The following is a 14,711-nucleotide window of genomic DNA, read 5'->3' as shown; positions in this document are numbered from 1 at the left end:
AGGATTATCCAAAATTCATGAAAAAAAAAATATAGGCAACCATCAAATAGCAGAATGGATGCTAGACTGCTTAGAAGTTAAGTCAGATAGAGGGTATTGTATTTCTAAGTAGGAGGTCTGTGTCAGTCTGTGATTGTGTGACTTAATAACCTGGATACAAAATTTGATATCAAGATAGCAAAGTCATTTATTCATTCAATGAGTTAGCAAATATTTTTAAGTGCCCATTGTATGCCAGGCACTTGGGAAAAAGCACTGGGTCCTAATGATGTTGTAAGAAAAGAATGTAGAGAGGAGCTATCTATCAGGTGGAGGGAAGTTCTATAAAATGTGCCTTTTAATGCGGTCTTCCCAATGACTGCTTGCCATTAAAGAAGATTGCTCATGTAAAGAAACTGCGTATGTTTTTGTAGTTTAAAAAATAATGCAGTTTACTGAAGCAGATTGGAGCTTTGTTCCTTGAAACTAATAAAAGAGGCTTATGGGAGTTGGAAAGAAATAAAGAGAATGGCTTTACAATCATTTGTAGATACACAAGTATCTTTAAATGGCCTTTTTACCCTTTTTAATGAAAATATCAAAAAACCTCCACAGTAACGGGTAATTCCCCTAGGAACTCATCTTCATTATTTGTGTAATTTTTAATTCTCCTGGCTTTTAGTTTTATGTACATCAAAACCTACTTAAGGGCTCTAAAAAGATACTGAAGAGAATGCCATGTTTACAGCAGAAAATTCTTTTGTCGAATTTGCCATAGTGATCATCGCTTGTAAATCTAAGAAATTAGTCCAATTTATGAACAGACCAGGCTAGAGAAATCAGCATGCCTCATTTGCATACATACGCTCTATTACCATGGATTAGCTATCATCATGGATTGCATTTTCTCCCCTAGAGGACAAGATGCATATTTTATGTCACTTTTAAAGTAGAACTTAATAAAAATCATGATGCAGTGTATTCTGAGCTCTTTCAAGTGTCCAGATCCATAAGACCCAAGACTCATCTTGAGGAGACATAACTGATAGATGGAAAAAGGGGTTCAAACCCAAGCTGTCTAACTCCAAGGCTCACATGCTCCAAATATCCTTCCCCTGCCTTGTTTTTGAAAAAGAAAATTGTAACACTTTTCATTGGTGAGGCTAGTGATTTCTGGCTTTTACCCTGATTAGATTGACTATTCCCACCCCATATAACGGCACCTGTTTTCCTCCTGTTGCCCTCGTAATAGAACTTGGCAGTAGGGATTATACATCAGTATCCTCTGTGCCCTGCGATCAAGTCTAGGATGGTACGGTTTTATGGTGGATTGCTAGCATAGAGATGGCCTTGTACAGGGTGTGTGTGTGTGTGTGTGTGTGTGTGTGTGTGTGTTGGAGCAGATGCTTTTATTTACATTACCAACAAGTCAGGACCTGCAAATAGGACTTGAGACACACCTGAGTAACAATGTTGCTTTCTAACATAGAACCGTGTGCTAGAAAGATTCTCAGGGACCAAATTGCTGTCATTAGTTTATTTAAATTGTGCACTTCCCTTTCACCTTGGTTTCAAAAGAAAGGATTTGCTCTTTTTTAGAATGTGTGAAGTCCTCCACTTAGAGTGGGGGGGGGGGGATGTTTCCTGCCAGTTCCTTGGTTCAGCAGCTCCCAGTGAGTTCCAGTGAAGTCAGGAAAGAACACTGCCGTCCTGCCCAGCCTCCTTGGCACGGGTTCCCGAACCCATTTCCCTCCTTCTTGGAGCGGCAACCCCACACTGGTGTCTACAGGGCTATTTAGGAATCTCCCCGGACTCTGCCCTTCCATTATTCCTCCTTTCACTGCTTTGCTCTTCTGCACTCAATTTCAAACTAAATAGAAATGCAGATGGACACATGAGCTTCCAGGTTTCCCAAAATACACATTTCTCATGAGTGCTTCCCTCTTGAAGTGTGTGGACAGAGCCGGCATATTATCTCCCCATTATCACTGTGTTTTAATGTCTAACTGACAGAAGCCTGTCAGTAAAACAAGGTGATAATGGGCAGAAAATGCCCCTGCTCTTAGAGGACAATAAAGAAAGGCCGGGATTCCTGTCAGTGTCAGAGACACTGGCCAGCCATTGCTAAGGAAGGCTTACAAATGCCTCTGTGGGGAATACCTATGGACCACCTAAATGTTTGCACCCTCGTTAGTGAGAAGAAGGAAAGGGAGCTGTTTCCTGCGTGTGCAGATCCTTGCCCCAGTGGAAACTTGCCCAGCGTGTGAATGTGTCACCATCACGGTGCTGGAGCAGGGAGTGGCCCTGCCAGGTGGCACCTGTGGGCTTCACTGGGCGGGAATGGCTTCCTGCGGGATCACAGACAGAGACCAGGCAGTGCAGGCACCATGACCTCGACTGGTCGATCTGCAGGTGCATCAGTTCTGCTAACTCCCTCCCACTGGCTTCAGGCGCCTTCAGATGTATCTAATAAATAGTATGAACTGGAGGTCTAAAGGGGGCAAGTGGCACTAAGTGATTTGGGCAGCAAAAAGCAAAAGGTTATGTTTTAGAATTGTTATCACTTTTCCTAAGGGATCAGTAAATGCAGAAGGGCTCTGTCTGCAAGGAGTGTGGGGCCTAAGGAAAGATTTTATCAACCATAGGGAGAAGAGTCTCAGATAGGAAAGCAGGTGAGGGAGAAGCACCTGGCCTTCCTGCCGAGAGCTGCAAGATGGCAGGGACCATGCCCTCGGCTTAGTTTGTGTCCCTTTAAGTCACAAATCCAGATCTTCTCTATACTCAAGAAGGAGGGTTTGTTACGTGGTAGTAGTTTGGTGTTTTTTTTTTTTTTCTGTAAGTTCATTAAAGACAAGTGGACCTTTAAGAATCATATAAACAACAACAAACACAACTCAGTTACTCTAGGATGTAAGGCCCCAATTCCTTACTCTGAAGACTGGCAATCATGGAAAGAATTAAGCAGTGATCATGACTTTTTTGTGTAAAATGTATTTCAGGAGAACCAGATTGCAGTGGTTGATGAAGGAAAGATCTTCTTTACAAAGAAGATCCAAAAAGAATTCCAGCTACTAAACATGGGAGGGAAGTTAGAATTGGAAAAGTGTAATTGGATAGCCTCCAAACGAAATATTTGATTCAGGCAACTGTTATCAATGGATATAATCACTAACCTTTAGCAATGTAAATATGGAGCTTCCCTGAACCCATTAAAAGTGGGGACAGCCGTACATTATTTGCCCACTGCTGTGATGCACCAAGAAGTGCACAACAGCACCTATGAGCTAGCATCGCCTGAGAGCTGAACCTGAAATTAACCAAGCCGATCCCTACAGTTCCAGAAAATACGGGGGATAGAGGAACAAGTTCAATGATGCCACAAGAAGACAGGCAAATTAAGAACGTGGGTATCGGGACAGGGCTCCCTATCTGAATTTCTTCAAGAGACAATGGCATGAGGAAAAAAGGGAGGGGGCTGAACGTGAGTAAGAGGGACATAGATACTCGACATCCAAGTGTGATGTGTGCAGCTTGTTTGGGTCACCGAAACAAACCAACCGTAAAAGAGTTTTCAAGACAGTGGGGAAATTTAAATATGGTCTGGGTAGTAGATGGTACCAATGGGTTAAGTTTGTTGGGTATAGTTATGGCTTTGTGGTCTTATAAGAAATGTCCATATTTTTAGAAATTCATACTGAAGGATGTGGGGGTGAAATGACATGATTTCTGGGATTTGCATAATCTTAATAAAAAGGAAGGATAGGTGAAACAAGTATGGCGTGATCTTGATTAATTTTTAGATTGGGATGATGAGGTGTATGTGGGTTTACTGTAATGTTCTATTTGTTTGACATTTTTCATAATAAAAATATTAAGGAAAAGAGTAACAACTCTCTCTCAGGGATGGTAGCTCAGGTCTGTTACATCTAGGCCAGATAGCTCTGGCCAGAAAAATGCTCGTTATCTGATGATTCAAAATGTTTATGTTTTTTCCTTAATTTTTTTGAAGATTTCCTTTATTTTTTTAAAAAAACTATTTTTTTTTATTTTTTGGTTAGTTACTAGAAATCAATTTCATTGCCTTGTATCAGGCAATCGGAGCAGAATTTTGGAAACAAACAGTCTCCAGTGTTAAAGTTCCTGCTGATCTTAGCTGGAATAACTTGCTTTCTTCAGCATCTGCACTGGTTGGTCTCCGGGGACTTATCTGGCTACATGTGTTTTTCACATTTATTAGTGAAATTGGAGATAGAAGAATAAAACAGAGTCCCCAGGAACATTGTGTTAATTTGTGACACGCTAGAGATTTTTTAGCCCATAAAGCAAATGAATGGGCTCCATGGGGGTATAACTGTTATTTTCACCCTAGAAGGCAGTAAAGACTCACTGTATTTATTAAGCATTTAGAAAATGGAAAATGAATAGTGCAGTGAAAATAGAAAAATACACTCTCACTACTGCTATTAATAGTGTAATTTTTTTGTCTGTTCTGAAGGAAAACTACCATCAGATGAAAATTTAAAAGGGTAGACCTCTGTATATTATTTAGTTGTTTTGTCTTAGAAAGTAGTTTAATTCAGTGTCAACATAAAGTTGTTTTTTTTCCATTGAATAGGCTGAATCAAGTTAAGGAACCTCACCCATTATTTTTGGCAGGGCTGGGTGTACAAACAAATGAACAGACCAGATATTTGATTCAGGACCTTCCTTCTGAGTGGCTGAGGGGCGTGTGAGGACGCTCTGGTGGGAGGACAGCCCTCTCTGTAAGGTGACACTCTGGGGCATTTCTAACGGGCTTTAACCACTTGGCTTCCCGGGAGCACTGGGGATGCACACTCGTCCTGCCACTGGACAAGTCCAGGTGGAGCCGTCCTGCCACTGGACAAGTCCAGGTGGAGCCGACCTTCCGACAGGTGGGGGCTGCGTAGGAGGGGCTGCTGGGTACCGAGATGCAGGGAGCTGGTGCAGCCGCCCGGGTCAGGAGGCATGTGGTGCAGGCCCAGGCAGGCAGGTCCTGCCACAGGAGCAAGTGCGGCAAGCGGCATGTGCTCCAGCTAGAAAAAATAACGCCTTGGAGGCTCCTTTGAAGAGGTAAAGTGCTTTGCATTGAGCTAAGTAGAAAGTAAGTATCATAACCAAGAAAGAAGCCCTGTTCTCCAATCTTGTGGTCCACAAGAATCTAGGATACAAACTGAAGAGATGAAGTGATAAAGGGATCTCCATTATCGTGGTCCTTGGCTACATGTTACTTTATACTTGCGCTTGTTTGTATCTTGATTATTTAAAACACTAGAACCAGTTTAGGGAACTAATAAAAAACAATCTCTGGTTTTTGTTTGCATGCGTGAGTGTGGAGGTTGGAGAGGGAAGCAGTGTCTAAGGCTGAGAAAAGTAATTCCGAGGGGTGTTTCTGTGATTTTTACCTGTGTTTACGCAAGACTGTCACAGCAGATGTCAGTAGTTCTGCCCCAGGAGATCTTTGCTTGCGAAGATGGGAGGGGACCAAGAAGGACTGCAGGGAAGGGTGGGCTAGGAAAGGGGCCTAGGGTGGGACCCCGAAGGCCCCTGCCCACGTCAGTGTTGCGAGATGACCCCATTACACTACAGACGCAGGCACTGCCCGTTACCAAGAGCCCTGCCTGTGCCAGGTGCACACCTACCTCAGGCCCTCAGCGTCAGGGGAGAAACTGAGGCTCCTGTCGATAAGCAGCTGGGCGGTGGTTCAAAGCCAGGGCTCCCTGATCCAAAACCAGGGCTCTGTCTCCTCAACCCCAAGGCTCCCAGAGAGCCCCTGACTCAAAAGCTAAAGACGTAAAAAGCACGAAGGAACACCCAGAGACCCAGGCGGGCTTGTGCCTCTAGACGATGTATGGAAGAACAGTGGGTGTTTTGAGGATTTGGGGTAGTATGGAGCATATGATGGGGAGTCCAAGGCTGAGGTTCAGAATCCAACGAGGTTTAGTCTTCACTCTGCACTTGCCTTAACCTTCCTTGGCAAGCCAAGTGAGCTTGGTCATTCTTGTATGTAATGCAGCCAAACGTCCTGGGGGTCCCTGAGGGACTGAAAGCGCTGTAGGGGACACAGGGAGGCCCAGGCTGCCTGGGCCTGGTGGAATTCGGAGCTCGGACCCTGCCCTGTGAAGGGACAAGACTGCAGCTTCTCTGTGGTCTGGGTGAAATGAGGAAGAGGAAAGGCACAAGGAATCCTGGCTTAAAATAAGCCAGCAGCTGACTTTATTCTGGGTTTTGGGAGGCTCAGGTTACGAATTAGCACACCTGTGTAGCTAATACTGGGTTGCTTATGCAGAGCAAGGTGAGGTACAACTTGGAAATGAATCCCACCTCAACTTCCTTAATGGTAGGCGTTCACTTGGATGCAGATAGAAAGTGCATATGAGCCTAATGACAAATTGGGAACTTCCGGTGCTTAGAGTGTATTTAGTTCTCATTGTGGCTGAGGTGCTTTTTCTCTTGTGTTGGCAGATATCCTGGCCAGTGCCCGCTGGACAGGTAGCTGTTTGATTGGCTCTGGGCACACTGAGTACCATTTGAAGAGTACACTTTTATTTTTCACCTCTAACATCCCGTGAATGTCTTATTCTGTTTTGCCTGCTCCCCTCAAATTTTTAACTTGATGTTTGAACTTTTCTGATGTGCCCTGCTTGTTCCCAAGGCCCAGAACTCATCTTGCAGCACCAACCCCCCCCCCCCCAGCTCAGCGGGCTCCACGGTGCAGGAGCCAGTGTTATCTACACGTGCGATTCAGCTGCCGCTGTGTCTGAACACCCAGGGTTGTTGTGGGATTTTTAATTGCCATTTTCATCTATATAATTAAAATTAAATGAAAAAATGGATAGCCTCCAAAATCGGAATTAATTTCATGAGTACTTCTTGAGGGGGAAAATATGTGCAAATATGATAATTGTTACTTGATTTGCCTCCAGCAGAATTGGAGGATTTTACCTGGCTGAAGAGAAAATACAGTAATTTAAAATAAATTTTTAAAAAAAGAGATTTGTCTGATACTTCTTGTGACTGAGAATCAGAATTAATAGCATGGATGAGAAATAATGAATAACTCTGAATATGGCTTTAAAACAGTGCCCTGGGGGTGTGTCGTGGTCACCCTCTCCAGATCCCACTTGCCTTGCGCCGTCCGGCTCTCTTGCTCCGTGTGGCCCATCCTTGGTGTTCACACGTTCCTCAGGAAAATGCCATCAAACCCTCATCCGTGCTTGGAAACGGGCGTTTCACCTGCTCACTGCTTAACCGTGCTCTGTAGTGTGACAGTGAGCACCTCGTGGAAAATAATGAGACAAGAAAAAGGGAAGTATTTTTAAAAATTCATTGAGCCAGCCAGCGTCTCTGCAGACTCATCTGCGCCTGATGGACGTGTGTATAAAGACCGGGATGGTCACTTTATTTGGAATGACAAACTCTGTGTGCTACGTAATGAGGTCAGTGAGGCATCCAGAAAAGAAATGTATAATTTGGCAGCGTGGGTCTGTAAGCACAGCCCTGCCGTGGCTATTTAAGTTTAATGAAGCAGCTACTTTGCCACTACGCACTCTTAGTGAATGGCCTCCTTGGCGTGTTTTTGAAAACTTAAATGTTGCTGGTAATCATGTCCCAGCAATCTCCTTGGAGAGCCTTTGTGTCCTGTTCTCAGAAGAAATATGCCGCTTTTACATGTTAATGGTTTCGAAATTAGTCATTTGCTCTGTTTTCATTGGTAAAGAAGGTCACTGTGTGATTTCCTGCCTTCTCTCATTTTCTCTGAGCATTCAGGATACTCTAAGTCAGTTCATCAGCCATGGAGTGTACTGTCTGGTTCTCACATGCCTGAAAAGCCAGGGAAATGTTCTATCATAGCATTCCTATTCTCAGAGACTGTTCTTACAATTCAAAGTCTAAAAATCTAACACAGGGGAAAGTTCCTGGACAGACTATTATTGCTATTTTTCCCATTTCAATCGCCGACCGACTTGTCTTTCCTATTCATTGGTCTCATTAGAAGAGACTGCTCCGTGAGCGTGCAGCTCCTCGAAGAGTGCTCAGGGACATTTTAGAGATCCTTTTAGAAGCAGATTCACTCATGTAAAACTAAGGTCAGGCTTCTGAATCCCGGCCCGGTGTTAATGATGCGGAGCTCTGTGGGAGCAGACGGACGGCTCGTGTTCCACGGTGCTGCAGGGCCGTCCCCCAGATCTAGGCCATCACCGGGTGGTTTCCCCTGAATTAGCAAGGGCAGGATCGGTAGGCAAAGGTGCCGGGTCCTCGTGGTTCTGCAACCCTGGAAAAAGTCTGGAGAATGCTCTAGACTATTTAGTGGCCTCTATTTTCCTTGGGAAATGTAAAGTAGGATTTCAGATGGCTGGACCCTGCACCACCAGACACTTCCTAGTAATATCTAGGAAGTTCTCAAAAATTTTTTTTTTAAAAAAATGTGTTTGGGCCAGGCACAGTGGCTTACACCCGTAATCCTAGCACTTTGGGAGGCCGAGGCACAAGGATTGCTTGAGGCACGAGTTAGAGACCAGTCTGAGCAAGAGCAAGACCCTGTCTGTACAAAAAAATAGAAGTGGCATGTGCCTGTAGTCCCAGCTACTCGGGAGGCTGAGGCAGGAGGATCACTTGAGTCTAGGAGTTTGAGGTTGCTGTGAGCTATGATGATGCCACTGTACTTTAGCTGGGGCAGCAGAGTGAGACTCTGTCTTAAATAAATAAATAAACAAATAAGTGAATGAATGTGTTTGAATGGATGGAAGAATGAATAAGTGAATTTGCTTCCTTGATTTGCTTTGTTGACCAACTCTGGTTGTGGAGGTGACTCAGGATCCTTCCAGTAAATACTGGGACCTGAGGAGCCTACCTCTTGTTTTTGTGTTTAATTGTTTTTTATTGTGATAAGAACACTTAACATATCTACCCTCTTAACAAATTTTTAGGTGTACAATACATTATTGTTGACTGTAAGTACAATGTCATACAGCAGATCTCTGGAACTTACTCATCTTGCTTAACTGAAACTTTATACCTGTTGATAAGTAACTCCCCGTTGCTTTTGGGAATCATTTATATAGTTTGTTATTACTTCTCAAAATCTCTGGAACTGGGTGTTACGGTTGAAGTTGGAGACCCAGTCGTGCTCCAGACTGCCCCTCCAAGCTCAGGCCTGCCGACACCACTGCCCAGGCAGCTCACACGAGCAGGTCGTGCCAGCCCGCACTCACATCCTACGCCCTTGTTTTCACCTTTCAACCTCGGGGGTCATTTTTACACCCAACAGAGGTACCAGTGTTACAGATTTCTCTCCCTTCTCGACTGGCATCTAAGAGGCTAACATTGACTTGGCGTTGAAAATGCAGTTCTGATACAAGTCGGCCTGAGAAGTGACTTGGGAGTGGTTTGTGTTTTACTTTCTAGTGTGTTTGGATGAGTTAAGATAATGGTAGCTGCTGTGACAAATAGGCTCGAGTATCTCCAACATCATAGCGTTTTTGTCGTATATCTTTAGTAAGCATTTTCATGGAGGAATGAAACCTGTGCTCCATCCAGATCTGAAGGAGTTGGGGCCGGGGAAAATGAGAGGAGGGCATGCACGCACAAGGTCCCCCCGGGCTCCCTAGCGGAGAGAGGTGGAGTGGCACAGAGTTCAAGTGTGATAGCAAAGGGGCAGCGTGGCAGAGGTTGACAGACATGGGGAAAGACGGTTTTAAAAGACAGAAATGAGATGCAGCTCAGGCTAGAAAAAGAGCAGGAATGAAGGTTAATGTAGTAATAAAATTTGGACTTATCTGTGCACGGAACGCTCCAACTTGCAAAGTGGAGTGCATTCACATGTGTTATCTTGTTTTAGGCCTCACAAAAAGACAGATGAGATGGCTCAAGAAGTATTAGTACCCTAATTTCAAATATTCAGGAAGTCTCAGGAGAGTTTGGGAGGCTGAGTGATTTATCCTGGCGAGCGGTGAGCCAGGGCGCAGGTGTTGGTGTTGTGCCTCCACGAACAGAGCCCTTTCCCCAGCTGCATGATCCTCAGGGAGATGGGGGTGTGGGGCGTTGTGCTGCTGAGTTAAGGGGGCTGCAGAGGTGAGCAGAGCATGCTCTTCCCCTCCCCCACGTCCTGTGGCTGCATCCTCAGAGTGCCAGCCCTGTTCCCATGGAAATCACTTACCAGTGGCAGCCTGTTCCAGAACGCAGCAGCGGTTAGCTGCAGCCTGATTGGGTCTCCTGCTTCTGTGAAACCTGTCCTTTGCAGGGGTCACAGTTTAACAGACAAGGCTTTTTATGTTAACAATTCTCTAATCAGGCTTTCATTTACTTTGCCACCCCCTCCGTTTCACCGTCTCCGTCTCGTCCACCTACTCCCGCTCTTCCCACTGTGTGCAGCTGAGTTTGGCCAGTGCCAAATCATGTATTATTCTCAGCCTGAGAAAGAAATTGTACAAGATTTTGAGCCTGGCCAACAAAGGACCTGTCCTACCAGTGCTGTTTGAGGTTTCAAGTTCACATATACACCGCTCCCTCCCAGCGTTATGTTTTTGCCCTGAGAAATCACCTAGAGAAGAATTCTTGGGTGGACTAGGAATTACTTTCCACAAGCCCAGTGCACCGGCATGGATAAGAAAGCAGTCGAATGGTGCTTGAAATTTTACAGAAAGATCAGTGGAATACCAGTGCTAGGCGGCAAACCGACAGCTCAGCTCTTTCTAGCATCCACGGCAACAGCCTGCTGTTTTCCCAGGTGGCTCTGAATGAGACAGGAAAATGCAGTGGGCCATTTGTCACTGCCCCAGGTGCAACATATGCATGCCAATTGGTGCATGTAGCCCTGGGGGCCCACTCCTGCCTGCATCGCAGCCTCTGGGCTTGCCTTTCACTGAGATCAGGGCAGAATGTGCTCCCTCTCCTCCTCCTACACCTGAGTAGGTGGTTAGATCCACTCTTCTGGGATTGGAACCAACTCAGCCATCCCTACCATGATCGAAGGTGCTCATGCTGTATGTAATCCCTCCCACCCCATTTTTAATTCAAGGCCATGGTCTTTTAGAGCTGTTGGGATTCATGTGGCATGCCAGCCATAGTATCTTAAGGTTATTCTGGTGTGTGGTATAGAGCAGACACGCTGGTGCATCCTTCAGGGAGTGTTAGACTGGAATATCATTTCAGTGAGGTCCTAAATTGAGTGAGGGCTTAGAGGATCTTGGATGCAGGATTCTGCAGAGACGTCCCAAGAGAAAGAACCAGGGCTTGTTCATAGGGGAAGGCAAGGTAGAGCCTTTTGTGCCTTTATGCTGAACTCAGTGCCCAGTATCCACTGCAAATGGAATAAACTGGTCAGGTATCAGATAATATCCCTTTTGCCTATGAGAAAAGAAATGAAATGAAGTATACTATCCAGAAGTGAAATTACATATATAAAATGAGTTTAAGGGAAATTCTGCCTCAAGAATATTTTTAAGGGCATTTTATTGTGGATTTAGGTCATTCGTTTAGAACTACTTCCTTTGATGAGAACTTAATGTAGGTTACAGGTGAGTGAACTTAGGGACATCACATGCCTGGGTGACAGGCAGTTCACTAAGGGCAGCCTAGCTACTGACATCCCTGGTCCCGTCACACACTCTGTGCACCCCCTCTTCACCTCCTTCCAGTTCCATCAAGTATAGGGAGGGAGCGTTTGGCACTCTGAGCTGGAGTTATGCAAAACCCGAAAATAGACTCTCAGAGTGCACCCAGACATAATGATTCCATGCGGCAAGAAGGTCACTGTGTCTGCTTTTCCTGCCAACACACCCCTGGCTCTTAATCTATGGCTGCCTTGTGAAGCGAGAGAGCTGTGCCAGGAAGTTACACTTTGTGACTGTGAGGCATTATGAGAATTTAAAATCATGTCAATGGGATTTTGTAAGGGCAGGCCAGCAGAGGGGAGTTATACACAGTTTTAGAAGGCGATAGTCTTTTAACATCCTTTTGTTCTTTGGCTTTAGAGGTACAATTAATTCAGTTAAAAAAAGAAAAAAATTATCTGGCCCCAGCTACAAATCAACTCCACCCTGCCAACTCTTTCAAAAATTAAAAAGACATCTACCCCCAAAAATTTACTGTGGTTATCCGAATGGTGGGATTATGAGTGAGTTTTATTGTTTTCTTTGTGCTTTTCTGTACTTTTGATAACACACTATGTACTTCTTGCTGTTGCAATATTTCTTTTAAAAGCAACAAATCCTGTTTAAACAGCAAAAGCATACCCTACACCAGCTAACTGTCTGATTGTGTTCCCTGAATGTCCAGTGTTATGGTCATGAGAATGGCATGGAAGGGCCTGGTGTCCGCAGCCCTCTCCCCACCGCGGGTCGAAGGCTGCTGGGCGCGGGCAGACAGACCCTGAGAGGACTCGAGCCAGCCCACGAGGGTGGGAAGGGAGGCTGCTGGCACGAGGCCGGCCAGACGCTTCGGTAGCAAGCAGGGGATGGCAGTCACGTCCAGTTGTCCTGGACAATCAGGCCTGCTTGACGTGTGCTTGTCGGGAGGGAAACTGTCAGCTCAAGTTCATCTGGAAACACTGTGTTCTCGCCTAGGGAACGTCCGGTGGGTGCACAATATTCTGGAAGTTGGGAAGATCTTGCTTTCCAGACCTATAGAGATCAAGAAAAATGTAATAAGTAGAGACAAATATCTGGGAGAAAATAACCCTTTGAGGAATTCTAGAAACCTCCTTAGGGTTGGGGGTTGTGGGGAGGGCGAGATTTTCATTTATTTAGTCTTGAGGCCTTGGCCACCCACACTGGCTATTGAAGCGAGCTCAGTCCGTCAGCCGATCTGGCCGTGTCTCGGGCTCAGGAGCTCGAGCTGGGCGGGCTGGCAGAACCGCACGTGGGCCGCGGAACTGTGTCATCTCACCTCTGGACAGAATCCTCCTGCAGGTTTTTGTAAAAGCCTCTATTTCTTATGCATCACACCCTGACTTTTTATTGAATACAGTGGGGTTCCTCACTCTGGTGGGTTTGAGTGCTTTGAATGTGAGGTCAGACCAAGCCTGCACCGTACAGATCAAGAACATAATCCCTCGAAGTTTATGTGGCAGACCATGTGGCAGGGAGGTCAGGCCCTTACTATTAATGGATTATTTGTCATTGGTGAGAGAGGTCTCATTCATCACTTTCTTATGTTCGCCTGTGTGTTTCTCTGTGATGATGCATGTGCCCCTGGAGTTTAGCTAGTACACAAACAAAAATATCAATGCTAATGTATTTATTTTAATGTCCATTAGAAAAAAAAGGAGACAAGGTCATCATATTCATCATCTCCTGAATAACTTTGTTTACAACAAAGCTAAAATAGGTTAAGTTTTTAAAGGAAGTTAATTTTCAAGACATACTAAGTAGAAAATTGTATTACAGGGCACAGGTATAGCAGAAGTCAGAAAGCTGGTACAGTAGTTGAATGATTCATGTTTAGCAAACATTGTCCTAGAATGTGCTACTTGGCCAAATTCATTTTTTGCCTTCTTTCTCTCTTTTTTTAGCCTTAGTGTCTCAGAATGAAGCTGCATGGAGAACAAATTGCTTACCAGAAAAAATAGTTGCAAACAGTTTTAATAATGATTCTAGTAACTTTCAAAGAGTGTCAACAAAGACATATTGCTTCTCTGGCCCAGAGCGGGGGAACTGCTTATCTTCTCTTCCCATCCAGGCCTCGGAGCCATCATTCCTGCCCCTCTCGGAAAGCAGGGCTCCTAAATGTTTATACACACTGACGTGCTTGCTGTCTTGTTCATAACCACAGCCACTGTTTCCTGTGGACTGTTTGCGTGTGTGTGTGCGCGCGCGCATGCACACTTGTATTAAATGGTAACAAGATAGTGTGCCGTGTCTAGGCCACCCCTGTTATTTATATTAAATAACGACATGATGATGTTGGTGGCCCGTAATTCTCCATTTCGATTAACCACCCTGCCCAAGTAAACTGTTTTCTGATCTCTCTTAGATGGAAATCCTGTATGAATGTGGAAGCCATTAGCAGAGTAATTGCTGTCTGTTACCATGACAACCAGCCGCTGCAGTCACCTGCCCGAAGTCCTGCCAGACTGCACCAGCTCGGCTGCGCCCGTGGTGAAGACGGTGGAGGACTGTGGCAGCCTGGTGAACGGGCAGCCGCAGTATGTCATGCAAGTTTCAGCCAAGGACGGGCAGCTGCTGTCCACAGTAGTGCGGACTCTTGCCACCCAGAGGTAGTACCACAGTTAAAATAAATGAATCTGTAATTGATCCAGAGAACTCTCTGTCAGATGGAAAATGCTAAAGGGAATGTAATTAGTGCTCAGGTCTTTGTGTCAGGTGATAGGAGGTGCTGGGGGAGAAACCGACTCCATGAGTTCTGTCATCGCTGCTTCTATAGGATATAAAGCTGAAATTCACCTTGTTGAGTTTTCCCCTTAAAGTCACACTTGCAGAGAGCCAGGAGGGGAAGGATCCCGCAAAACACGGGGCTGCTTGCTTTACGTTTGTGGTTTTGGCATTGCTATGGTAATCGCGCTCTTCTGGTCTCCAGGAACTAACAGAGGTAGCCCCATTAGAATAGAGTGAATAAGGCTCCTAAAGTGATTAGGTTTGCGAGCAAAACTTTTGAAGTGACCTTCCTGGTGTGCCTGCTGGCTGGCACGGCCCGATGGAAGCACCGTCAGGGCTGCTTCCCAGGCGGGTCTCTTCTCACCCTGTAAGGGTCTC

General features: G+C 45.3%; 1 protein-coding gene across 1 annotated transcript in view; it reads left to right on the top strand.

Annotated features, from left to right (window-relative positions):
* Positions 1–14,711, top strand: part of MARCHF3 (membrane associated ring-CH-type finger 3) — a 135,154-nt gene that overhangs the window by 86,261 nt on the left and 34,182 nt on the right. The window contains exon 2 of the mRNA XM_069492289.1: positions 13,972–14,215. Coding sequence (XP_069348390.1) covers positions 14,028–14,215 — 188 coding nt within the window. The 5' untranslated portion in view covers positions 13,972–14,027. The remainder of the gene's footprint in view (positions 1–13,971; positions 14,216–14,711) is intronic.

This window comes from Eulemur rufifrons, chromosome 17 (assembly GCF_041146395.1).
Source record: "Eulemur rufifrons isolate Redbay chromosome 17, OSU_ERuf_1, whole genome shotgun sequence".
Taxonomy (NCBI): Eukaryota; Metazoa; Chordata; class Mammalia; order Primates; family Lemuridae; genus Eulemur; species Eulemur rufifrons.
The sequence above is the reverse complement of the archived record's forward strand: the minus strand, read 5'-3'. Positions and strand labels throughout refer to the sequence as shown.